This window comes from Panonychus citri, unplaced genomic scaffold, assembly GCF_014898815.1.
Source record: "Panonychus citri isolate SS breed McGregor unplaced genomic scaffold, ASM1489881v1 Contig00119, whole genome shotgun sequence".
NCBI classification, from domain to species: domain Eukaryota; kingdom Metazoa; phylum Arthropoda; class Arachnida; order Trombidiformes; family Tetranychidae; genus Panonychus; species Panonychus citri.
The window spans coordinates 244,791-270,397 of record NW_026515524.1 but is presented as its reverse complement, the minus strand read 5'-3'; the positions used below and the strand labels follow the sequence as shown (position 1 = coordinate 270,397).

General features: G+C 28.5%; 2 protein-coding genes and 1 long non-coding RNA gene across 3 annotated transcripts; 2 read left to right on the top strand and 1 right to left on the bottom strand.

The window, feature by feature from the left end:
- The first annotated feature begins 1,497 nt into the window (after positions 1-1,497).
- LOC128390376 (uncharacterized) lies at positions 1,498-22,360 on the top strand. Its single transcript, XM_053350087.1, has 6 exons — positions 1,498-2,898; positions 2,986-3,714; positions 16,657-16,967; positions 20,042-20,295; positions 20,424-20,637; positions 20,749-22,360. The coding sequence occupies exons 1-6, from the start codon at positions 1,498-1,500 to the stop codon at positions 22,208-22,210; spliced, it is 4,371 nt and encodes a 1,456-aa protein (XP_053206062.1). The 3' UTR covers positions 22,211-22,360.
- Positions 18,182-19,872, bottom strand: LOC128390370 (uncharacterized). The gene is made up of 3 exons (XR_008325607.1): positions 19,509-19,872; positions 19,081-19,198; positions 18,182-18,704 (listed from the first exon to the last, which is right to left on the bottom strand). It is a non-coding gene; the product is annotated as an uncharacterized LOC128390370 (long non-coding RNA).
- A 394-nt stretch (positions 22,361-22,754) lies between the features above and the next one.
- On the top strand, positions 22,755-25,419 carry LOC128390385 (uncharacterized). Its single transcript, XM_053350097.1, has 5 exons — positions 22,755-22,911; positions 23,025-24,355; positions 24,452-24,565; positions 24,787-25,001; positions 25,073-25,419. Exons 2-5 carry the CDS (start codon positions 24,280-24,282, stop codon positions 25,211-25,213), a joined length of 546 nt encoding a protein of 181 aa, XP_053206072.1. The 5' UTR covers positions 22,755-22,911; positions 23,025-24,279; the 3' UTR covers positions 25,214-25,419.
- The last annotated feature ends 188 nt before the right edge of the window (positions 25,420-25,607 follow it).

Here is a 25,607-nt window from a genome sequence, read left to right as displayed (position 1 = left end):
AAATTTTATTTCGTCATTTCTGAATGATGCTAATTCTATCGTTACTTGATAATTCCGAAGTTATCTTTGGGTCAACTAATTTGTTAGAATTAAACAATCAAAGTCAATCGACTTTAATCCAAATTCTAAATCAGGTCTAATCAACTAAAAGTCTTCTTTCTTAATTATTCTTTAAAAATTTAAAGAGTCGACCGACTCTTAATAGAACGTATACTTCCCATGTAAATCTTTGAATTTTCTCTTCAATTGAACCTGAAAGAAACAAACAGATACAAATTAAAATTCTTATAAAATGGAGTCGATATGATACATAAACTTACCCGAAGCTCTTAATGTATCAATGTATAGAATCTCAATACAATCCGAACGTTCACCTTAACCATTTAGAAAGAAAAAGCGAAAACGCTTTAAAAAGTCAATTGACCTTCACAACGTTGAAGAAATTAGAATCATTTCACAAATTAGATTTTCACTATTCAGATCAAAAGTCGATCGACTTTTGAATCAAATCAATTAGATGCAAATTCATATCTCAAAATGAGATTCAATTCACTTACTTGAAGAAGTCACCAAATTGCTCATCAACCCAAGCAAAGAACATTGATCAAAGTCAATTTCAAATCGTTCGTATCTTATTGAAAAATAGACCAATTCTCACAATTAAGGTAACATTAGATTCACTGAACAATAAATTAATCAAATTAATAAGAATCAAAAATTAAATCAAAAATTAAACTAATTAATTAATCAATTAATTAGGATAAAAAGTCAAACGACTTTTTCACCCTTCATTAATCAATACTAGTGACACCTAGTGAAGCTCCGCCTTTCCTCCCCAAACTGAATTTCCGTTTCCCTCCAAATTTATTCTCTTTAAAGACTCTGTCTTTTTCTCTGTCTATTTATCAACTCCCTCACTTAATTTTCTTCTTTCAACAAGAAAACAACAAAATTAGTTTTCTTTTGTTTTGTCTAAAAGTAAATCAAATTAAGTCTTTTAATTTAGTTAATTAAATTGTTTTGAGGAAAACAATTAAGTAAGTAAAACTAACAATTAGAGTCGATCGACTCTAATTTAGTTTAAATGAAAATTTAAAATTTTCTGTTAAGAGAATCTCAGCTCAACATTCAAGCTTAATCAAGCTACCGACTTAATTTGTTTTCTTTTCTCTTTCATTCATTCAGTGTCAATTTCAAATTTATCTCCAATTGATTATCTCTTACAATTAAAATTCTGGTTCTTCATTTTCTTTTCCCATCTCAAAATTGTGTTAACCATTTGTTATAAAAGTCGATCGACTTTTAAACAATTGGCTCTTCCTTTCCCATCTGATCTTATATTGAAGTCGACCGACTTCAAATTAAGGAAGATTATCCTTTACTCTTTGTATTGTTACCTACTCTTTTCCTTTTACCTTTAATTGTCCACAAACATATTGCCAAGGTTGAAGTTCTTCAAGGTGATAAAAGGTGAAAATGGACAACATGGAAAACCTGATGTCTTCAGCTATGGAAGCTGGAGAAGGTAACAAAGAGGTGAACAGCGATTTATTCAAATCAATCAATCATTTATCATATGAAAGTTTCATCAAGTTGAAAGTTAAAGACAATTATCCTGATATTTCTGATCGTCAATTCTCAAAGGCTTTCAACAAGATAATTGTAAAACCTGGTTTCACAACAATGGACGAAAGTTTTGAACGTTTTATTTACAATTGTTTATTGTGTGATCAATTAGCACATCGCCCAATGGTTTGTAGCGATTGTCAACATTGTTATTGTCGTACCTGTTCAAGTTTCCTTCATGTATTATTTCAAGCTCATTCAAATATTCAGCTAACAACAGATATAAATGTAAAAGGTTTCAAATTATCAAATCTTCAATTCTTCTGCCTGATCAATTCATGTGGTAATAATGGTGTATCCAAATTGAAACCTCTTTCTAATGAAAAAAGAAACGATTTACTTAAAATAAAAGTGAATTGTATTCGATTCAACTGTGATCTAAATGGAGATTACACTATGATGGATACTCATCTAAATATCTGTAGCAAAGGAAATAATTATCGTTTCGATGTTCGTGGTATCGCTGAAACATTTTTAAGAACAGAAAGTAATCCAGTCGAATTAGATCAAGAGTCATTATTATTCTGTGAAGCTCTTGGATCAACAGTTTATAACTGTAGCGAATTGGAAGCTATTTGGAAAGAAAAAGCGAATAACAATTTTACTTCAACTGGCGAAGATGAAACAATTTCACCTCATCAATCTGATTCCTCTTCTTCAAATTCATCAAAAAGATCATCAGATTCAGAGTCAACACAAGTTAAAAAGAAATTAACTCCATCGGAGTATTTACAAAAAAGGAAAAAGCAACAAATTGTAAATAAAATTATCTCATCTCAAGATTCAGAAGGAACTGAATCATCATCATCAACAATTAAAATACCAGAAATTAAACCAAGTTCATGGGAACTTTTATCTAATCGAATTGCTAATTTACGCAATCCTATTCAACCAGAAAATGAACCAGAAAACGAACCAGATATTGAAAAATTAATCAATGAAGATATCGAAAGAGAATTGAATATCGATTTAAGCGATTTTAATGAATCAACTTCTCAAATTGGTAAAACTGCCGCAAGACGTAGACGTCGACAAAATGCTGCTGCTCGAAAACGAGGAGATTTTTCAACAGTTATTCTTCCCCCAAAATTTATATTCAACAGACCAGAAAATGATAAAGGTCTAGATTGGAACGAAACCAATCAAAATGTAACAAACACCGAATCAAAAATTGATTCATCATTAACAACAACAACAATTGAAGTTCTTCCCCCTTGTTCATCATCAAAAGACACTGAACCTCAACCATCCACGTCCAAAGAACCACAACCAGTATTACAATTACCTTCTCCTCTTATCATCTCATCATCTCAACAATCAACATCATCATCACAACAATCAACCTCATCATCACAACAGTCAACATCATCAGCTGATGCAAACGTCAAAGTCGTTTCGGACTTTGTGTTTAGTGATCCGGTTAAATATAAACCAAATTCAATTAAACCGATTCGTTATACTGATGATGAAATTAAACTTATGAGAGAAAGTTCAACAAAGGATCGTGTTAAATATCGTCGAAGAAAAGCTTCGCTCGTCAACAAAAAATTGAAAGATAAACGTAAAAAGGTTTATCTAGAAAAATTAAGGAAAAAATCTGAACCCTCGAAATTAAACATGATACCACCTTCAAATTATATTGAGTTAATTACTCAAAATGTGCAACAATTAAAGAAAATGAATCTCAATGTTTGTGCAATTGACATTGAAAAGCAAACAATCACCATGAAAGATGGTTCAATGAGAAATGTTCCAGTTTGGATCTCAATTGTTGATCAATATAACAATTTAATTTACAATTCATTTGTCAAGAATCCAATTTCTGCCTCTCACCGTTTTAATGCTGAATTTCATGGATTATCTTGGAATGAAACTCAATGGGCACCAACATTTTATAAAGTTCGAATGGAAGTTTTGGAAATTTTAAGAAAATATGATCGAATTTTATTATCAGGTCACATAGCTGATTTTAGTGATTTATATCTAAGCCCTTTGGATCATTATCGTTTGCTGCCTCGAATTATTGATTTGTCACAATATTATAATTGTCGTACAAAGAAAAGCGCTACACTTGGACTCAAATACAGTGTATTCGTTTTATTTGGAAAAATTTTCCAAGATAATTATCATTCACCAATTATTGATTCAATTTATACAATGTGGTTATATCTTGTCGATTTTAATCAAATTGAAAAAGTCTTCAGAGAGGTGAGAAAAAGTCGACCGACTTTTATCTCTCAAGGATACCATGGGTATCATTGGCCAAAGAATTGGAATATGGGAGGACTAATCAAAGACATTCTCAAGCAAATAAAAGATTGGCCAGATTCATTCAAGATTCATCCCATGATGACTTATCAAGAAAAACAAGATAAAATGAGCCTTCAGAAATATTATTCTTCAGATTTTCTCGATGGTGAACCAAATGAAAAGAGACCAATTCCCTACAAGTACAATCAAAGTTTGTTCAAGGCCTACGAGCGTCCCTAGACCCATTTAAAGCCCTAAGTGACGCTTTGTGGGGGGGCTCTGTAAGGGAAATGCCTCTCTCACACTTTTCTTTCCCCCTTCGGTCATCACCTTTTCCTTATTGGACTCTCTCCCTTATATGTTAACCAATTACAATTAATCACCTTAGTATAAAAATCCTCTCTCACCTTAAACCAAATCACTGTTACAGATACATATACACAGTCAGTCATACACCTCAATTAATTATTCACCTATTGTTGTTACTCTCTTCAAATTACTCTTAGTCGTTTCCGACTTCCTCCTTTACCTTAGTTCCTAATTCTCACCTCAGTTTATCCTTGTACGTGCTTTCCACTCTGTTCAATAAATCTCTATTAAGTTGTCACATCTCAGTATCTATTCTCGCGTTGGCGCCAAAGTCGATCGACTCTGTGCACCTCGTTTGATGTTAATAGGCTGTACCGATCTCGGTTACAGGTTTTTTGTAAGTGGCTTTGCCTCATCTCTCGAGTTAAACTCAAAACACTTACATGATTTTCGCCTCTTAAAAGTTGATTGACAATTAACATCAACAATCAGACTCATTTCTAATTAACTAAAACCTTCAAATTTACCTCCAATGGTTCATTATTCACCACAATCATCCACTCACCATGACGACCATCACTCTCCCTCAGTAATTTAGTTTCAGTGATTGTTGATTATAACAATTGATTCAATTTACTTTTTCAATGAGAGTGAACAAAAAATTACACCCTAACGTTAGACAATTAACTAACTGTTGTTAATATAATCAATTGGAATCAATTAATTTATTTTCTCCTCCTACTGTTCACTAGTTAACCAAAGTTAGTTAGTTAATTCAGTTATCACAGTGTATATTTAATAGTTGATATCAACTACTGAATTAAAATTGCTCACCAAGAGGTTAAGAGATTTTCAGATTGTTCAACAATCAAACAAAACAATTACACTAACTAACACAATTCATATTAATTAATTTTCTCATAAATTGTTGCTATCATTATCTAATAATAATAGTAAAGTTAAATTGAGTTATTATCCTTCATTGTGAATGATTAACCAATCAAATTATGAATATATGAATGTTTGAAAAACTTAATTTACCTGTTAATCATAATTAGCGCTTTACTACAGCTTGACCAGTAACAATTAACTTTCTCTCTCCATAAAATTAAGTATGTGATTAGTGGAAACAATTAACTACAATTAAATCATCTGTAACATTAGAGGGAAAAATTTTCATTCGATTAGAGCAAAACTTTTGCCCATTTTAATTAACATGATTACGAACTTATTTCTCACTCAGAATCAATTAATAATAATTCTTATTACTTAATAATCGTAATAATTATCTCTTAATTATTAGCATTCCGATTAATATTAATCGTCAGATAAATTATCATTTCTAATTAGAAAGAGAAAATCAAATTGGAAAATTTTTTTCATCGTTAATTCATCAACCTCATGAACGATTCAGAGGAAATCATGATAACTAATGGTTACTAAGGAGAAATCAGAAAGTTTTCAGAAACTTAATTTAACTGTCATCTTGATTTCGTTACAATTCAATGACTCAACCTGAATACTGAACAATTTATAAACTGTAATGAAAGTGATATACAAAAAATTCATGATGATTATCATGAAAATGAAGCAACTTTATTCAGATGATTAATCAATTGTTTCAAAATGATTTTGAACAAGTTAATCTTTGACACTTTGTTGATTGTTTTCAACAGTTTCTAATCATATTATCTGAGTATATTAGTTAAGTGATTTAGTTCATTATGATGATGATTAGAGATGATGGTTCAAATAGATATTTAAAATTGCTGAGAAAAATTCAGCTTCTATTCAAATGATCATAATCATAATCATGAGGCTTAAAACTTTTCTATTTCGAATTGGTTTTTTTATCGGATTTCCAGCATTCTGACATTCTGAGGCTCTACTCATATTATCATGATCATCATGGTATGAATCAGGTTAGATCTTGTATATATGTGTATGTGTGTCTACTCAAAGGCTTTAGGTTGGATTAACTAAACTCATTATGATTGATTTTTGTTATATACTAAAGGGATTAAGTGATGATTATGTAAAGCATCATCATCTTCATCCTCATCAACATCAACTTTTAGTTTGAAAATGATCATGAAAAAAGAGGTTCAGTTATCTAGTTTATTCATAACTTAATCTAAAAACTCAGAAGCTCAGAAGTTAAACTTATGAAGGCAAAAAAATCTCTATGATTATGAAAAATTTGGGAAAAAAGAACATTGAAAATTGTTGTTGATTCCAATTCTGAATGTTGGTGAATTGAGATGATATAATTTACTATTTACATTAACTAACTGAAGGAATAAAGTTATCAGTTTTATTAGAGGAACAATTAACTCGGACACAATTAATACAACATTTATACTCTTGAGGTAGTTAAACTTGATTGGACAGAGTAAATTGTCAATTGGAACCATTATCATGATCATGATTAGATTTTTTCTCCATAACAATACCTTAAGGTGTTATTATTATTGTTTCCAATGATCAAAATTTCAATGTAATACAATAATGGACAATAATCATGATCACCAATTCTTAAGGTTCAGTTTTCATGGTGAAACTTTTACTTTTATTGATTTCTAAAAATGTTACTTATTAATTATTGAAGGAGAAGAAAAAAAATTCTGGTTCATTTCTGTTTCTTTCTGGTTCAGCTTGACCATTAATTAGTTTTCCTATTAATCTTACATTTAAATCATCATGTTGATGAGTTAAGATGAAGTTTGAAATTTTCTAAATAAAAATTTACTTTTACTAAACTTTTTCTCGAAAAGAAAAGTTCTAAGAGTCAAATCGATCGGGAAAAAGAAAAGTTTTTGCTTCGGTATTGATTATTTAATCTTCCATCATAAAAGATAATTAAAAGTGATATTAGATTATGAGTGGACATAATTAACTAAGCACCAGTTTATTGCAATCAACGATTAGAAAATTAAATCAAAAGAAATCATGATTTAGAGATGCAATCAAAAATTCACCCAAGGTATTCAAGGGTATGATTAATATTAATATCTCATTCTATTGATAATGATTGTTTATGATGCTAATTTTTGATTGATCATTTTTTTGCAAGTTTAATTAACTTATTATGAAGTAAAAAAACTCTTGATAATAATTGATTATCTCTTTTAATCCTCATCTCAAATTGTTAATTGTAAATATGAGTTGAATACTTAATCCAGATTAATATGAATTGATTACAATCAATGTACCTCTTGTTTATCCTAATCATCATCATGAGCAATAATTTGATCTGGTGATCAGTAAATAGTATTTACCTTGATAAGTTATCAAGAAAAAAAAATCAAAAAGTTGATTAAAGACAAACAACGAAAATAAATTCAATTAATTATGGTAAATGTGACCACGATTATCTAATAATATTAATTAGTGTTCGTGATTTGAATTGTGAGGGGGAGAAGATGAATTGAATAGCTCTAAATAATAATAGATAAACATGTATGGATATTTGGAAATGAATTTAGTATTATCATAACAAGAATAACATTTAGACTCTTAGCAATTGATAGCATTTCTTTAACTTCTAACCAACATTTCTCTTGACAGGAATTCTAAGTATTATTATCTCTCTATTGTTTACCTATCTTGTAAAAGTGAATAATGTGCTTCCTACTCATGATTATCTCCATCTTCCTGAATTTCCATTCTTCTGAAGTTCCAGGAAAACCAAAGCTTGTTATTCTGAATACTCTCTCTCTCTCTCTCTCTCTCTCTTTACCAGATACAATGAGATCATTAATATGTAAGGTGATTAAATAATAAGATGAACCTTTATACATAATAGAAATGATCATAATTAACTAATCATAGAAGTCATCATCAAATCTGAATATAATCAACTCTCTAATCAGAATGGACAAAGACAACCAAATCCAAAAATCTTTTGTTAATTTATCAATGGAAACAATTTAATCATCAATTGATTAAAGATAAATGAAAACTACAACATTAAAAAGGCTTAATCATTTCATGATAATGATTAACCACATAACCAAATTCATTATGATTTACAGTTTAGAAAACTATTAATACGTTTGAATTTTGCTTTTTTTGTAATCATCATGAATTTTATGATGATAAAACATGAATATAAAACAATATTAAAGATTAATGATTAATTTTTATTTCTGACTGTTGATATTATTGACATTAAATCAAAAAGATTCAAGTCCAACTATTACTTGGATTTTTATGATTATGAGTTTCCCTTCAATATATTGATATTTAATACTTTATTGTTTCCATGCTGTTGTCGGTGGTTATCATGATGATATCAACAACTGAATTAAATGAATTACCTTCATGGTGCAATTCATAAAATTTATCAATGTACTTTACAAGCCATTGAACTGACGAAATGAAATTGCTTTTGGTCACTTGTTTGGATATTGACCAAAGATGAAACTTGAGGAACAAAATTTCACAATCAAATTAGATACTAATAATAATCTTATGAGTATATGGACAATTCTGACAAGGAGAATATCTTTTTTTCCTGAGAATTTAATATTTTCATTGATATACAGAATTGATATTGAATACTTAATGATCATGATGATTAAAAGGAGTAATGAAAAGTATTCAGGTCAGATGGTTATCATGATTATCTATCTGATGGTCATCTGATTATGAGTTATTACCATGATGATGATGATGATTAGATGGACATAATAATAGTGAAAGAGAAAAGTTTGAGTTATGATAATGATTAAGCTCATAAATATCACTCTGGACACTTTGATGGTTTGTCATGAAATTTCATGACAACCACTCAGAATCAGAGTTATATTTTTAGCACAATTCTTCAAGTATATTTCAATAATCATTTCTTTCACTTTAATTACATTATAATCTTATTATTGATGAGATAATGTTTATAAAACATCACTTATAACATATCATGAATTTGATATTTCAATGCTGATCAAAAAATCATTGGAAACATTTCCAGTAAAAAGCAACTCATGTCTCTGTAATATACTTTTTTTATGATTGCTTATTTTTCCCTTGAAATTTGAAAAGATGTAGAAATCAAATTAAACCTCATGGGGAATGAACAAGTGAATTCATGAATTCAGTCTTGAACTTTTCTTTTCCTTGCTAGATTGATGACAATAGGATTGAGGAAAAAGTAGTAACAACAACAAGAAAATAATCTGGATACTCATTTGATTATGATGATACTTGAAGAGAAATTTACTTTTTTCATTTTCAATTCAAATTTATATCAGAAATCATATCAATCATCATCATCATCATTCACTGAATCTCGGTTCATCTCGGATAAAGAAAAACATGAAAGGATTAGGTGATTGGTGGGCAATCAGGGAGAGAGTTAATAACAATCAAAATCTATGGGATTTGTTATTTAACAAAGAAAATAAGGTTTTCCATTTCATGAGTAACATAATATTCATTCATGTTCAGGTTAATTAACATCATGATCATGACTCTAATTCAGAATCTGAAAAATAGTAACAACAACAATCACTTCCTATGTAATATTGTCAATCATCATCATCTAAATTATTGTTACTCCAGAATTAATGTAAACAAACAATGAAAATATGATCAGGATGATAATGGATTTCATGATAATAGAAACATTGACATTCCAATTAATATAATGATAACTTATCATCTTATGTGGTTTATTTGATGATAATTATCAATTCTCAGCAATCAACTAATCATGATGGTTAACTTAACTATCTCTTTCTCTTATATATAATCTTTGTCTTCCTACTCAATAATATTAAATCATATTTATGTTAAATCGTCATCATTATCATCATGTCAACACTTAATCACCATTTTGATATAAAAGTAACTCCTACAATCAGTTAATCAGATTAGTAAATTGATTAGTAAATTGATATTGATTTATATCGTAAATAAATATTAGCTTGAGGAGGAAAAAAATCTTTAAATTAATTGATTAAGTAAAAAGGGAAATTAATTAATTACTAACGATAATTGGTATTATTGATTTACTTTTGCATGGATTGTATTTTATGTATACAATTTATCATAATCGTTTGATTGTTGTTGAAATATCCTTAATTGTTATCACCTTTTACCATTTAACTCAAGTACATTTAATATATTTAGACATTGACATTCAAGATGAATGTTATTAAATTGTGTTGATATTTAGTTAATATCATTGACATTTTATTTGATTGAATGAAAATTTAAATTAACCCTTAAACTGTTTCAATATTGCCAATCAACAATCAACTAATGACTATTTAATTTACTTTCTAATCAACAATCTATTTTTAATAGTTTCGTCAACTGTTACAATCAAGTGGGGAAAAAAAGTTTAATAATAATCTGAATTAGTATTGATTTGTTGTAACAATTTGCTCGATTTGTATCAATTCAATTTGATTGCCCTGTTAATTGTTCATCTTTAATTTGATTGAGTCGGTTGAGATTTTTTTTTTCATCAATCTGATAATTGTTTTCTTTTGATTATTTGATTAACAATTCGATGGTGTTGATCATGATTTGAATTTAATCAAATTAAGTGTTAATCAAATTGACATTAGATTGTTGGTTTTTTCACAAAATTTGAAATCTAATTATAAAAAAAATTTACTCACAATCAAAACCATTAACTGTAATAGAGAGGCAGGGAAATCTAACTTTAATTCAGTTAATTTTAGTTTTAATTACTGATTTAATTATTAAGGTGTACACAGATTACACGGTGATTAAGGAAATACCTTAATTGCTGGCAATTAAGGTGATCATCAGTGTTAATTTTGATAAAATTTGTTTAAGGTTAAGTGTTAATTGTATTGAAAGTATATTGATATGCTTAAAATTGATTGATTGTTGATCTACTTGTTGTTGTAATGAGCCAATGTTTAGATTATAATGTTAATCCTTATTCTTGTAAATTGATTGTTGATGATTAATCTTGTAAAGAAAAGTTTTATTCAAAGATTTGTCGATGCAGTTGATTGTGTAAGATTAATGATTTAGATTGATTAAAATTGATTAAATGTCGATAGCAGGTCAACAACAGTTGATGATGAAGGGTAAGTATTCATATGAGTATATGGATAATCAAGTTAATCAATTGGTATACATAAAGTTGATGTTTGTTTATCATTCTAAAGGACTTACAACCAATTACAACAATCAAGTCATTCACATCACAATCAAACCTTTTTTTTACAGAGAATTGGGTTAATCACAATAATAATAATCATCTAAATGCCAATGGCAAAGACACTGAGATCCAGAGATTGATTTTTCTTGTTGATTAGATGAAAACTTTACTTTTGTTCATGAGTATCATGTACATGATAGTTGAAGTTAAGTGAGATAAGATGATGATGATAATCAGGAAGAGGAAGTTGAAGGAAAAGATGACGATGGTGATGATAGAGAGAAAATCAATCTCATTTGAATATTTAAAGGTAAAAGAGAAAAGTATTTGTATGAGTATTTGAATACCTTCAACACTATTAGTATATTAACAAAGTTAATTGGGAGTAGTTTTGGATGAGGTGGTGAAGGTAGTTGTTGTGGTGGTGATGATGATGATAAAAAGATGATCAACTTATATATTTAACTGAAATAACGGTTAACTATCATGAAAAGGGAAAGAGCCATTGATTTTGTATGTAACTGTCTATGAATTTAGTGTAAGTGTGTCAGTCTATTGTGTATATTGAATTAAGACGAATCAAATTCAGTAGTTACTCTTCATCATCTTTTGCTCATCTTAACCACTTCTCCTCTACCTTCATCTTCATCTTCATCTTCATCTTCATCATCTATCTTTATCTTCATCTTCGTCTTCTTCTTTTTTTTTCTTATCCTTTAGTAGTTTTCACAATTGATTGGATGCTAACTAAATAATAAAACCTTCTAAACGAGAAAATAGTGTTAAGGAACAAGTTCCAAAAGAATCAGAATCATGTTCATCTCTCATGATGATGATGTTTCATGGAGAAGGTAAAAGTGTTCAATCAAAAAGAAAGAAGGAAAAGAAAGTGAAGATGAAGATGAAGATAAAAGGTGGAGACAAAATTCTGAGACAATTGATGTTGATAATTCGTTAACATCATCATCATCATCTTCTTCTTCTGAATATTATCATGAAAAAGGAAGGAAAGAAAAAAATTGTTCGATATTTTCAAAGGTAAATAAATTTACCGTTAGAAATGTATCAATATGTATTCAGTTGTAATCTAATAATAAGTGAAATTGTTTCGTTTCTTGATTTTTTTTTCTGGTTACCCTGCTAATCAATTACGTTTTATGATTTGTTCACATAAGTTGAAGTTTAATTTTTAATCAATTTTCATGATAAAATAATGATCCTGATGATGAAACAATGATTATTCATTTGGTAAGAAAACAAATTACTAAACCAAGTGATTCCTTTGTGATTTACTTAATTGTGATTAGTGAACAGAGTGAAAAATGTTTTCAGTTTAAATTTATTTGTCTATTTTTTTTGTTTAACTTTTTTTCTTCCTTTCATCTTATTACTTATGTATTATCATGAAAATGAGATGATGAAGGTTGAATTTCATGATAAATGAGATGATAATCGAGGGTATTTTTTAAGATCATTTCCGCCATCAAATTATATTATTAAAAGTTAATATAAATTCAGGGAATATGATTACTCAGATTTCAATGGGGGTGAACTTGGTATTCATCAGGAAGGATATGGTGATGAGGTTGGAACTCTTCAGGTAAACAAAAAGCTGGGAACATATCAAATGTAACTTTAGTTTCGAGTTCTAGTTCGAGTTCTAGTTTGTTTTTTTTCGTCGAAAATGTTTCTCAGGTTCTTAGCTGTCGTCGATTTAGATGAAATTGCTTTTCAACATCATCATTTCCATCTAAATGATTGGCTCATAATCTGTAGTTGTTGATAGATTCAATTCGTCTATTATTCATGATCAGTGGGAAAACAAATTTCTCGAAATGTTTTTATTATTAAATATTCGAGAATAATCCAAGTATAATGATGATATTTAATATCTTAGTTCTAAGGTTATTCGATGATTGATCAAGAAACCTAATTTTCGCGCTCATTTGTTTTCTCTGTTTTTTTTATCCTTTTACTTGGATATTCATGTTCATGATAATAATTTGACAGTTTCCTTGGATATTATTATTACCATGATTTAGGAGAAAACATTTCCAGATAATCTGTAAATCAGAAAACTCTGGTTTCCATCTGAACTTTTCTTAAACCTCATCTTGGAACTTTTTTCTCTCTCTCTCTCTTTCTAATCTTCCACCCTCTTGATTTCCTGATGAAATTTGAAGATAAATTTCTCTCTCATCTTCTCATGTACTTTATCATCGACATTATCTTCATTCACTAACTGTGTATATATCAACTTATTATCTGAAACATTTATCCTCAATTTAATATAATATATTAGCATGAAGAGAAGGGAAAAAAATCCAATCATGAAAAGTAAAGGAGTTAACCTAAAAATCGAGGAGGAAAAAGTTCTGAGAAAGTTTTTCGATACTCGAAAATAATAAATATAAAAACTACAATAGTTTATTGAAAAATAATCATGTTAATGATCAAGGGGATGATAAATTGTGATTAACAAGAGTATATAAATTAAACAATGTTTAACTAATAGTATTATTGAAATATGATGATAAGATTTATTATCATCATATTTGGTTAATTTTTCAATGTATCATTTATTTAATATTAACTTTCACTGTATCATAATCAGAGAGGGTATTCAGAGTTACTCCTCCCTTTTATCCAGGTAAATTCTGGTTCAATTTTACTCTACCTTTTTTTTCAATATGCAAGATTAAAAGATGAAGAGATGAATTTATCTCTTCGATATTTACATTATTCTTTATTCAGTTTCTTTTGCATGTTCAAGTTCATTTTATCACCAAGATGATGAAAAAAAGAGGTGACATTGTCCTTTGAATAATGTTGCCTCTTGATGATAGTGATGATGAGGATAAAAAAAGCTCTCATCATTATCAGAGTCTATTTTGTTATGTTAGATGATGAGGGAATCCTTGAAATCAGAATGAATAGTCAATTGAATTGAATTGGTTACAACATTTACTTTTAGATGATTTTCATCTGATGTTCACAAATTTTATCATCATCATTATCATCTTATCATCTTCATTCTTACTCTTTCAACATTTTCCTTAGCATTTTCTTTTGCTCCTTTTTCATGATTCTTTGAGCGTGTCAAGGTCAATGAAGTGCTATGAATACTAAGAAAGAAGAAGAAGAAGAAGATGATGATGATGATGAAAAGAGAAGGCACTGAATTCTGAAGAAAATTTTCTTTCTTTCTTTCCTCTTTCTTTTACCTTCTTTCTTAGCTTTTTCCTCCTTCTTTTCAAATCAATCTCACACCCGAGAATGATAATGAATTGAAAATACACCAAGAAGGAGGGTATTGGTTATAATATAAGGAGAAAAAGAAGAGAAAACATTTTCATCAGCATTTCCCTTCTGACTCTTTTGTCTCAAACCATTAAGCACAATTAAATATTGTCAACTTAACCCAGAAGCAAATTCAACCATCTATCCCACTCCCACTTATCCTCCACCTCCATCACCTCGATCATCACCACCACCATCATTATCATCATCATCATCATCAACAACAAACATCAACACTCAATCAAGAGTAACAATATCTCCCAATGACATTACCATAAAAAAGACAACAACAAACGAAAGTTAATTTATCCTAATGATGAGAAATTATAAATTTAATTATAAATTGCCAATCAAATTAATAACCATCGCTCTCTCTCTCTCTCTCTCTTTCTCTCTCACTCTGATTAAGATATAAAAGACACAATCAAGAAAACAATTGATTGACACTTGATTGTTATCTTCATATTTAATATAAATAAAAAAGTTTAATCACCATGAAAGATTCATAAGTAAATGAGTTTATCATGATGGTGGAGAAAAAGTTTTTCCAAAATAACAGTTTGTTATAATTCAATCAATTTTTTTCCTTGATTCAGTTGAAAATACAATAGCTACAATGTAATAATAATAATGAGTTTAAGATTTGATTAAAAAAAGCTTCCAACAATTGATTCTATCAATAATGATTATATTAATCATGAAGATGATAATGACAAGGGAGAGAAGAAGAAGAAAAAAAATGATTATATTATCATGATGATTAAGGTTGACACAAGGAAGATGAAGTTGATTATTGTTATTATTTTGATAGAGAATTGGAAAAAGTTATCATTAACTTAATTGTTGTTTCTTTTTGTTAAATTGTTCTCATCTCTGAAATGATAAATGATTGAAGATGGAAACAAAATGTAAACAGAAAGTTAACTAAATAGAATTGAAATTTTCAGGTGAACTGAATAATGATCATCATCATGATAAGAATCATCATCAATGACTAAGGTCAATTGATGGAAAGATGAAGATGATGATGATAACGATTCCTTTGACAATAACTCACTCTCACTTTTAAGCTCCCACAACTTAATCAGTCTGAAAGTGAGTATTTAATTTATCATCATTATCATTCTTGACTATTATCATTTTCCTCTGATTCCTTCAAGTCTCTCATGATTTAAATCACCATTAACTCAGATGAATTTATCTATTTATGCAAGAATACATAGTTAATTCAATTGACCTCATAATCCACAGATAATATCATGTAAATATTATTCATCATGATAACATTATCATGATGAATACAACTATTTATATATATGATTTTTTTTTCAGCTTTACTGTTCATCAGCTTTTTGTTTTATCATCATCTTCATCATGAAGATGATAATTTCATCCTGGAATCATTATCACAACCACATTATATTTATAAAAAAAAAAGATATACACATGAAATGATTCATTGTTATGATGATGATGATGATGATGATAAAAGTTCAGGAATCAGATTCATTCATGGTAATCATAACAATAACAATGATCAATGTCAATAATGATAACGATTATAATGGTCAAGGAATAGACAACAATTGATGGTCAATAGTAAAAAAAATAAATAAATATATTGTTTACTCTTTGTATTAAATGATGACGATGATGATGATGATAAATATCTCGGTTTTATCATCCATGGTAAATGTTCATTATATTCCCAGAGGAATCAATGAGAAAATCTCATGGGGATTTTATTGAACTTTTTTTTTATCTTTTTTCCCTCTTGGTGATAAAATAAACAGTTTTTTAATTTGATCTAAAATATCATATTCCCTTTGATTGCAATTCAAACTTAATTTCAATTTCCATTGGAAAATAATAATCTGATCATGGAAAACGATAATAATAATAATGATGATAATCTAATCCGTTCAGATTAAGAACTTTTTTTTTGCTCTATTTGTTAAAGAAAATATTAATATTTCAATTTCAAATTGTTATTGATCATTAACTGATTTCGGTTTCACTTTCAATTGTATCTTTACAGTTGCAGTTTAAAAAAGATACCTGATGATTCATTTATATCATTAACTAATCTGGTTGAACTGGATTTAAGTAACAATTATCTGGATCATATTCCCGTTGGAGCCTTACGAGAGACCCGATCATTGCGACGTCTTTATCTTAATTTGAATGCGATCAAAAAAATTGATTCCTCAGCGTTTGTCCATTTAAATTCATTACAACTCCTTGATTTATCTAATTGTGCCATCACCTCCATCCAAGCAAATTCATTTGAAGGCCTTGAGAAACTTAATTACCTACTTCTCAATGGAAACAAATTAAAGTAAGTTATTAATTATATCATTTGTTAACTCCAACAATCAAACAGGCAAAGAAAATCCAATCTCTTTCATGGTGTGTTTAGGATTTTTCAAAATCAACTTGAATAAGTAAACAATCAATTCATTGAAATGATGATGATCATCATGATTAAAAAGAGAATTGTTTATGATGATGATGATGATGATCAAGTTAGAAAAAGTTTACCACCGGAAATTTGTTTCTCAATCGGAAATTAGTTCAATTCAATGTTTATGTTGTAAGATTATCTCTTATTTAAAGCTGAAAGTTTCAATCATCATGTAAGATAATTTTCACAATCATGTTAATCAGGAAATCACATATTCTTGGATAATTATTATTACAAATAATCAATAATATTGATGACATTTGGATGATCAATTTAATCAATTCATCTCGTTTCTCACAATATTATCATCACAACGAATCAAATTCAATAGATATTAAAATGAACTTTATCTTAGGTTATCAACTATCAACATGTTATCTTTATCTGAGCTCAGAACTTTTTTTCCCAATCAAAAGTATTTGATAGCTGTTTCTCTCTATGGTCGATATCATCTTCATCATCTTTACCTTGAGAAGAAAAAATCACTTGTCATTTAGATTCTATTACAAACTATATATATTATTATATTCCAATTCTTCATTCTCTTCTTCATCGTCATCATCTTCATGTCAAAGATTTCTACTTTTCCCTATTCTTTGGAAATACAATTTTCCATGATAAGATTGACAGTTTAAGGTTTCGTTAGCAGAGATTACATTTCTCTTGGAAGATGATATGTGAATGAGAATGATGATGATAATGATGAGAGAAAGGAAAGAGAGAAGAAAAAAAATAAAGTATTTGTGATTCTTTTTTCGCTCTCCATCTTCTGAATTGTTCATAGATTTCCGGTTCTATCATGAGAATCAAAATTCCTGAATTTAAACTATCTAACTAAGGATTTAGAACCATTTCCATACACTTTTCTTGTTCTAAATCTTCATGAATTTTACTTTTTCAACACCAATTTTTGGAAAACTGTGTTACTTGAATTCTTGGTAATTTTGTATCTCATTTCCATTAAAAATTCTGAGTCTCATGTTGACCGGGAATCTATGATTCCTGTAACGATAATAATAATAATATAATTTAACCATTTGATAGAGTTGCACAGGAAGATGAATTTATAAATTACAATAGCAACAATCTTAATAGTGAATCAATATATTCATGCAACAATTGAATCATCAATGGGAATCAAAGTGTAACTAACATATCTAATATTCAAATCAACTAGCACATTAAAACATCAATCATTTGAACAATAAACTGCTTCTGTAAATGATTTGATGCAGAAAAAAAAAGTTAATCAATAAAAGAGATATTGATTAACATTTAACTTTTTTTTTCCTCAACGAAAAGAAGATTAAAATTGCTGTTTAAATCTAATAGATCCTTAATCCTTTGCAACTCTATCTCTCTCAATGATTAACTTGAAACTTTTTCCTGGTTAAATTATGATGTAAATCCATGAGATGTTAATCCTTTTCATATCCTTTAACTTGATTGTCCAAAAATTGATAACATGGTGTAAAATTGGATAAGAGTAACATGATGATGATTATGTTAATCACTTGAATGATTGTAAAAATTTTCTCTTCTCGTCTCAATTGTTGTTACCCGGAATTCATTGATTGTTTGTTCATCATTAGTGATCATCATTTTTTTTTGCTGTAGAAAAAAAGAAAAGGATAAAAAACGTTAGTTTGTTGTTGTTCATCTTAAATTTACATATTATATCATTTCGATTATCATTATTACTATATAATAGAACATAAATATATATGAACATATTTTTTTTTCTCCTTTCGAAAGCAAATGGAAAGCATTTTTCTCTCAATTTAAATTCAATTTAACAATTCATTCGAGAATTCAATTCTCCAACCTTAAGCTTATTCCATTGAACGTTGAATATGAACACTTTATGTATATTCCAATCTTTACCTTTCCATTTTCTTATGTTAGTTGCTGACAAAATGATGAAGAAAACAACATCATATCTTGTAATATTTTCTCTCTCTCACTTTTCATATCACTTTTTACTCACCTTTTCTCCATCATGGTAACACAGTCACAATAACTATAATAATGGTAATAGTTTTTTTCCGCTGATAATTCTGACTGATTTAATAAATTTAAATTGTCGGTGACGAAGCAATTTTTTCCTTCAACACACATTAGAAAAAGAGAGCACAGAGAAAAATATGATTAATGTCAATGAAAATTATTGTGTCAAATTTAGTTAATACATTTACAACATCATCAGTCTCACAAAAAGGATAAAGAAAGAAAATTCAAATATGATGATAAAGATAATGAAGATGTTGATAAGGTAAAAACAAAATGGAGGTAAAGAGATGAAAACAAAGAGAAGAAGAAGAGAAAAATAGAAAAATAGAAAAATAGAAAAAAAAGAAAAAAAAATGGAGACAATGAACAGAAATTCTATAATTTCTGTTAACGTTTATATCTCACCGTTGATGGAAAACATTGTAAATGGAAAATTGTATTAATTGTTGCTCCTCTCAGGTACACAATTACGAAACAATTTACAACAATTAAAAGAACAATTTAAATTAATTTGTAAAAAGTTAAACACACAATTAGAAATGAACATTAATCTTACAATTAGATGTTCATCTAACTCCATCTAATGTCTAATTGAAACTCTAATCGATTCTCATTGGTTGATAAGTAGAAATTTAAAATTCTTTTCATTTGTTAACCGATTTCGATTGTGATTTAATTAATTGTTTTCTTTTGTTTTCTATTCTTATTCTGTTGTTAATTGTTTTCTATTTTTTTGGAACATTTTGTATTGTTCTTAGTTGTGAGATTAATTTGTTCTTTTGTTGATGAACATCTTTTTTTTTGTTTCTTCTTCAAATTCTCAATGTGATTATTTAGATTTGAATGTTGAGAGTTTTGTTGATAATTTTGTTTTCATTTTTTGTTTTCTTCTTCTTTCATTCATTTGGTTTGTTATTTTCTTTTCTAAATTAATTTAGAGACTTACCTGGTTCCATTTTGGATTCTTTGGTTTCACTGAAACAAATTAATCTCCATGAGAATCATTGGTTCTGTGATTGCCGGATTATTGACCTTAGATCGGGTTTGATTGACCGATCAATTTCAATTACTGTGCCTCCAATATGTGACAAACCGATCCGATTGAAAGGTTCATCTTGGCAAAATTTGGGTCCAGATGAATTTGCCTGTAGTCCAAAAATTACCTCATTAACTAGTGCCAAATTTATTAAAGGTAAGATTGATCATCTTAGGCCTTTCATCTACCATAATCTCATTGTTTACATTGTAACGATCTAATAACTAATTGGCTCTTCAACTAATATTTATTTTCTCTCTTCAATTGTCTCTTACAATAAACAGGATCAAATGGAACCATAACCTGTCGTATTCATTCAACACCGATGTCCAATGTCTCTTGGTATTTTGAATCGAATCAAATTTCTAGGCAGATAATTAAAAATAGTACCTATATGTCATTTGGAAAACAGTATGTTACCATTAGAGATACTCTGATGGACAATGGACAAACATCTAAATTGACGATTACTGAGACCATGGAGAAAGATTCTGGAACGTAAGTTTTATCATAAACCATGACCATTGACTATCATGATGATGATGATGATGATTAACATTTTATGTTCTTACAATTCAATTCAATTCAATTTTCTCTTTCTTTCAATAGGTATATTTGTTACGCATCAAATAAAGCAGGAAATGCATCAAATTCAATAGTAATTGGCGTTATCCAACCTGAACACTCTGGTGAAGAAGAATTGAGATCATCCGATAAAGATGAACAAATTGGAATAATTTTAGCCACAATATTGGTCTTCCTTTTAGTTATCCTTTCAGTTTGTTTCATATTTCTACGAAATAAAACTTCACTATTCAGTAGCATCTTTAAAACCTCCAACACTGAAAATCTTGCTGGTGAAAAGATTGAATCAAATTCCACCCTGGATCCATCTTACCATAATTGTAAACCAACACTAACCAATCATATTATAAACAAATCGATTGATAATGAACAAGACAGAAAGAGGCCATTTAATCAACTCACCTCTAAATCGTCATCAACAACGTCAACAATTGGTGCCAAAGATACAATAGTGATAACTCAATCTAATGGATCACTTTTAACATCGGATACTTTGGTTAAAGTTTTCCCACCCGATCAACATTCAACAACAATTAACGATAACAATCTAAGTCCAAATATTAGTAATAAATCACCTGATGGAAGTGGTTTTGAAAAGTGCCTTGAATCTTATCTAATGATGTCTGAGGATGAAAATAGTATGCTACTCCCGAACCGAACCAATAACTCAACAATAGAAAATCAAGTTGACTATAATTCAATAATCCAACAACAACAAGAATCAACCGATCAACAATTAACATCACTTCTCTCACAAGAACAGTTAAATCATCATCTCCACCACCCACAACAACAACAACAACAAGCAATCAATTGGGGCCAAGATGTTTACGATCAATCAAATATATATTCAAATCGATCCTTAAATCGACGTTATTCCGATTCAAGTGCTTCTCTCATGGTTAAACAGCTCAATAACAATTTAATTCCAGTAATTAACAGCAGTCGAGTAACAGTGCATGACGATAATTCAATTGAATTATTAACAAGAAGTAATAACAATAATCATCCAACAACAACAGCAACAATTGATAGATTCAGGCCTAGACGGTTATCAGAAGGAATCATTACCAATCGAGTTAATGGTTTATGGAATCGTAATCATCATTTAATTTCAGCAACAATCAATATCCATCCAAATGAAGATTATTCTAATTGGAGTATTGGTCAACATAATCAACAACAACAACAACATGTTGTTATTAACAATAATGATCCCGATTATCTTGGTAAAGTTAATCTAATTGGATCAGAAAAAGATAGTCTATTAAGACGAAATGGTTTCGCTAATTATGATTATTCAACACTTCAATCTCACCGTCGATGCTCAAAATCAGGTTTATCGTCCCTTCATAATAATAATGTGGTTAACAATAATTCATCAGCATATTTGAGAGCTTTATCATTGGAAGATTCAAGTTTATCTCCAACATTTCCAGTTATCCATGAATCTGCTAAAGAATATGAAAGTGAATTAAAAAATTAAACTGTTCCAAATTAATCCAGTAAATCTAATTCGAGGAATCAACCGTTTTAATCGCTGAATCTTTCCATTTAAATTTCGGAATAATATTCCTTGGCCTAATATTTTCATTCTCTGTTATGATAACAGAATAATAATTATCTAATTATATTATCCATCCTACCAATTAAAATATTATTCAATTGTAATTAATTTTTAAATCAATCAAATGGTAATCAAGAAAAAAAAAATTAACTACTTCATCTCATTTGCTTGTGTTCATACATATAACTTGTTATTATTGTAAAGTAAATTGATCTGATCAATTTTCTAATTGTAATTATAAAATACACAACAATTTGTCTTATGTATCAACAAATTGAACTAATTGTACATAAAATAAATAAATTAAGAAAATAAATTGTAATCAAAAAGTTTGAAGAAAAAAATTTTCGAAAATTTTTGCCAACTGGCGACATCTCTTGTTGACCTTTTCTACTAACCGAATTCTCTTTAAATTTTTCCGATTTATCATCAAGGAGAATGAGAAAAAAGTTCAACAATTGAACTTCAATTGACTTTAATTTCCAATTGATAATTAATTTAAAGTTTAATTTGTGGGAAATTTTTTTTCTAATTAGTTAAATTGTGAATGTTGATTCCATCTATGATTGATTTAGAAACGATTGGAATCTTGAGTTGCTGGTCTAACCAAAAGTCTAAAGGTATTTATGTAAATAAGAAAATGACCTTACATGTTAATTGAAACTCTTGTTTTTTGATTGGATTAATTGATTGGTTTTTCTTTGTTGTTTTCTATTTTCTTTTTTAAATTCAGCTAATATACCAACTGATATGAACAATTTTCCATGAGATTTTATCTACAACTTTAATCACCATCATAAACTAATGGAGATAAAAGAAATGGAAACATAAAACCACAGAAAAGCTCTAATGAAAATCCACTGGACTATAAAAGGAATGATGGTTAATGGATAAGCTTTGGAAAAGGAGGAAAAGTTAACCTTTTTGTTTGTCATCATCATGGAAATTGGATAAAAATAACATTGATTGACACTGATAATCAATTGATTAGTTTCAACGATTCTATGGTTATTATTATTAATCTACTCTCACCCAGTGAAAGTAATCAATTTCTCTTGGATGATTTTACCATTTACATGTGATCCATAAAAGGAATAGATGAGAAAACAAAAACCAAAGAGAATAATAAAAAGTCCCAATGGAGAGAAAGACAAAGAAAGCTGATGTTCGTTGTTCTAATAATCAAATCAAATTAGAATTAACAAAATTCAATCTATTTTTACCAAAAGGAGTTACAATTTAATCCAAATGATGATAAACAAGGGGAATGTATTTTTATACCATCAACCGAAAAGACCACAATACATTTATGCTACTATATTTGTAGTTGAATGAACGTTTTAATCAATAGGAAAGGAGGAGAAATTTGGAGGATTAATTGTATTTAAAGCAATTTCCAGATTATCAACAATTTAATAACAAACAAATTGCGTAAAAAAAACAACTGAAAACAAGGATAAACACCTTAGGTACTAACCGAGTAAACAAAACATCATCATCGGAAAATCTAATAATAAGCGACGATTAATCAGTTTATTTGTTTACTTTAAAGTTTATTTTAATTAATTGTTAATCATTTAACATGGTTTATAATTAGTTGACTGGTTAGCAACTGAGGATTGACCATTTAGTTAATTGTGTGTTGATAAAAAAGCAAATTACGCTCTGTCCTTGAGAGTAACAAGTTAAACAACTCACAGAAACTCATCATTATCAAGATTCACACTTAATTAACGGACAATTTATTTGATGAAAGAAAAATTTACTCTCCACCTTTAAATTGTAATTACAATTAATACTCACGTGTACCTCTGGTAATATAAATATTAACCATAAACTTTGAGCTCTTTTCATTAAATCAATTGTTGCCTTCGAGTAAACATCAAGTAAATCAAGTAAATATCTTGTTGATTGTCGAGTGAAATTGTAATTAAACTATTCTAATTTGTTTGTTTCAATAATTTCCTAGCAAAGAATTAATTTAAATCATGAATTTCTTGTTAATTGTTACCTTTATTTCACTAATTGCAACAGTTTATGGATTTGAACCTCCGAGAAAACCATGTAAGTGTAACAGTGATCGAAGTTTAATTCTATTCAACTAATTTAATTCGAACCAATTTATTGATTGTTAATTGTTTTCTAATTGTTTCACAATAGGTGAAAAAGTTGATCAATTCTCTCAGTTAATTAGTATCGTTTCTTACAACAATTCAAATGAAACTTATTGGCAAGCGACACCAGGAAAGGAAATGAAAGTTGATTTCATTTTCGGTAAGTAAATCAATTAATCAATTTAATCACCAGTAATGGACAATCAATTGATTGTCCATTAACAATAATAATAATAACAAAAATTATCAATGAGGAAGTAAAAATATGAAAACAAAACTTTTAATCAAGAAAATTAGTTAATTTGATTGATCATCAAAGTCTTTAATTAAATTTGAATCTCTCATTTCTAATTGTTTCTCTTTAATTAATTAATTAATTAGTGGCTAAGGAAGGTTTCGGTAAAATTGAACAAGCAATTTACGCCATTTTAGATCCTAAAGGTGGTCCCGGTGGTAAACCATTGGAATTGTCTTACGAGAAACCGGAAGATGCTTGTAAATTTATCAATTCTACTTCCTGTCCATCAGAAGGAATTAAAAAAGATCAACCTTACCGAATGAATTTATCATTTGTTGTTCCTGCTGCAGTTCCAAAGGTAAGTTTTAATGATTAAATTAATCTTAATTAGTTCGATAATCACTTAATCATTTCGTTAATTGTTGATAGATCGCATTGGAGGTTCGATTCATAGTCAGGGAAACAATTACATCTAAACGATTAACAAGACTACAGAAAACTAATTGGATGAAACATCCAGGGAAAATGATTATTTGCTATCGACTTCCAGTCCAAGTGGTTTACAATTAAATCATCATCGAGTTAATTATCATCACAATCAACAATACATACAAAACAGAAACTTATTCAATAACTATTAATATAATAATCATCACTTTGGATCAACATTATCATCACTTTTTTAGTAACAATTTGATTAACTGAATTTAACTAAACTGTAAATAACTGATTTGATTATTAGAGTTAAACAAAATAAATTATTTTTTTTACAATTGAATTTAAACAAATTGTAAATTATTTCAATTGCAATGAACGTGAAAACAATTTATAAAAGTTTCAAAATGATTTTTGGTTAATTTTGTTTCAATTTGTAATTGATTTGATTGATCAATTGTTCAGATAAATTTTTTGTTTACTTGATAGTATAACTTTCACTTAATTTATATTATAATTGTTGATGATT

Excerpts from the sequence above, each read along its gene's own strand:
- LOC128390376 (XM_053350087.1), top strand. The coding sequence starts at position 1,498 with ATGTCTTCAGCTATGGAAGCTGGAGAAGGTAACAAAGAGGTGAACAGC. Across the intron at positions 2,899-2,985 it reads CGTCCAAAGAACCACAACCA|TCAACATCATCAGCTGATGC; the intron begins GTATTACAATTA and ends TCATCACAACAG. Across the intron at positions 20,296-20,423 it reads TAGTGCCAAATTTATTAAAG|GATCAAATGGAACCATAACC; the intron begins GTAAGATTGATC and ends TACAATAAACAG.
- LOC128390385 (XM_053350097.1), top strand. The coding sequence starts at position 24,280 with ATGAATTTCTTGTTAATTGTTACCTTTATTTCACTAATTGCAACAGTT. Across the intron at positions 24,566-24,786 it reads GAAAGTTGATTTCATTTTCG|TGGCTAAGGAAGGTTTCGGT; the intron begins GTAAGTAAATCA and ends TTAATTAATTAG. Across the intron at positions 25,002-25,072 it reads TTCCTGCTGCAGTTCCAAAG|ATCGCATTGGAGGTTCGATT; the intron begins GTAAGTTTTAAT and ends AATTGTTGATAG.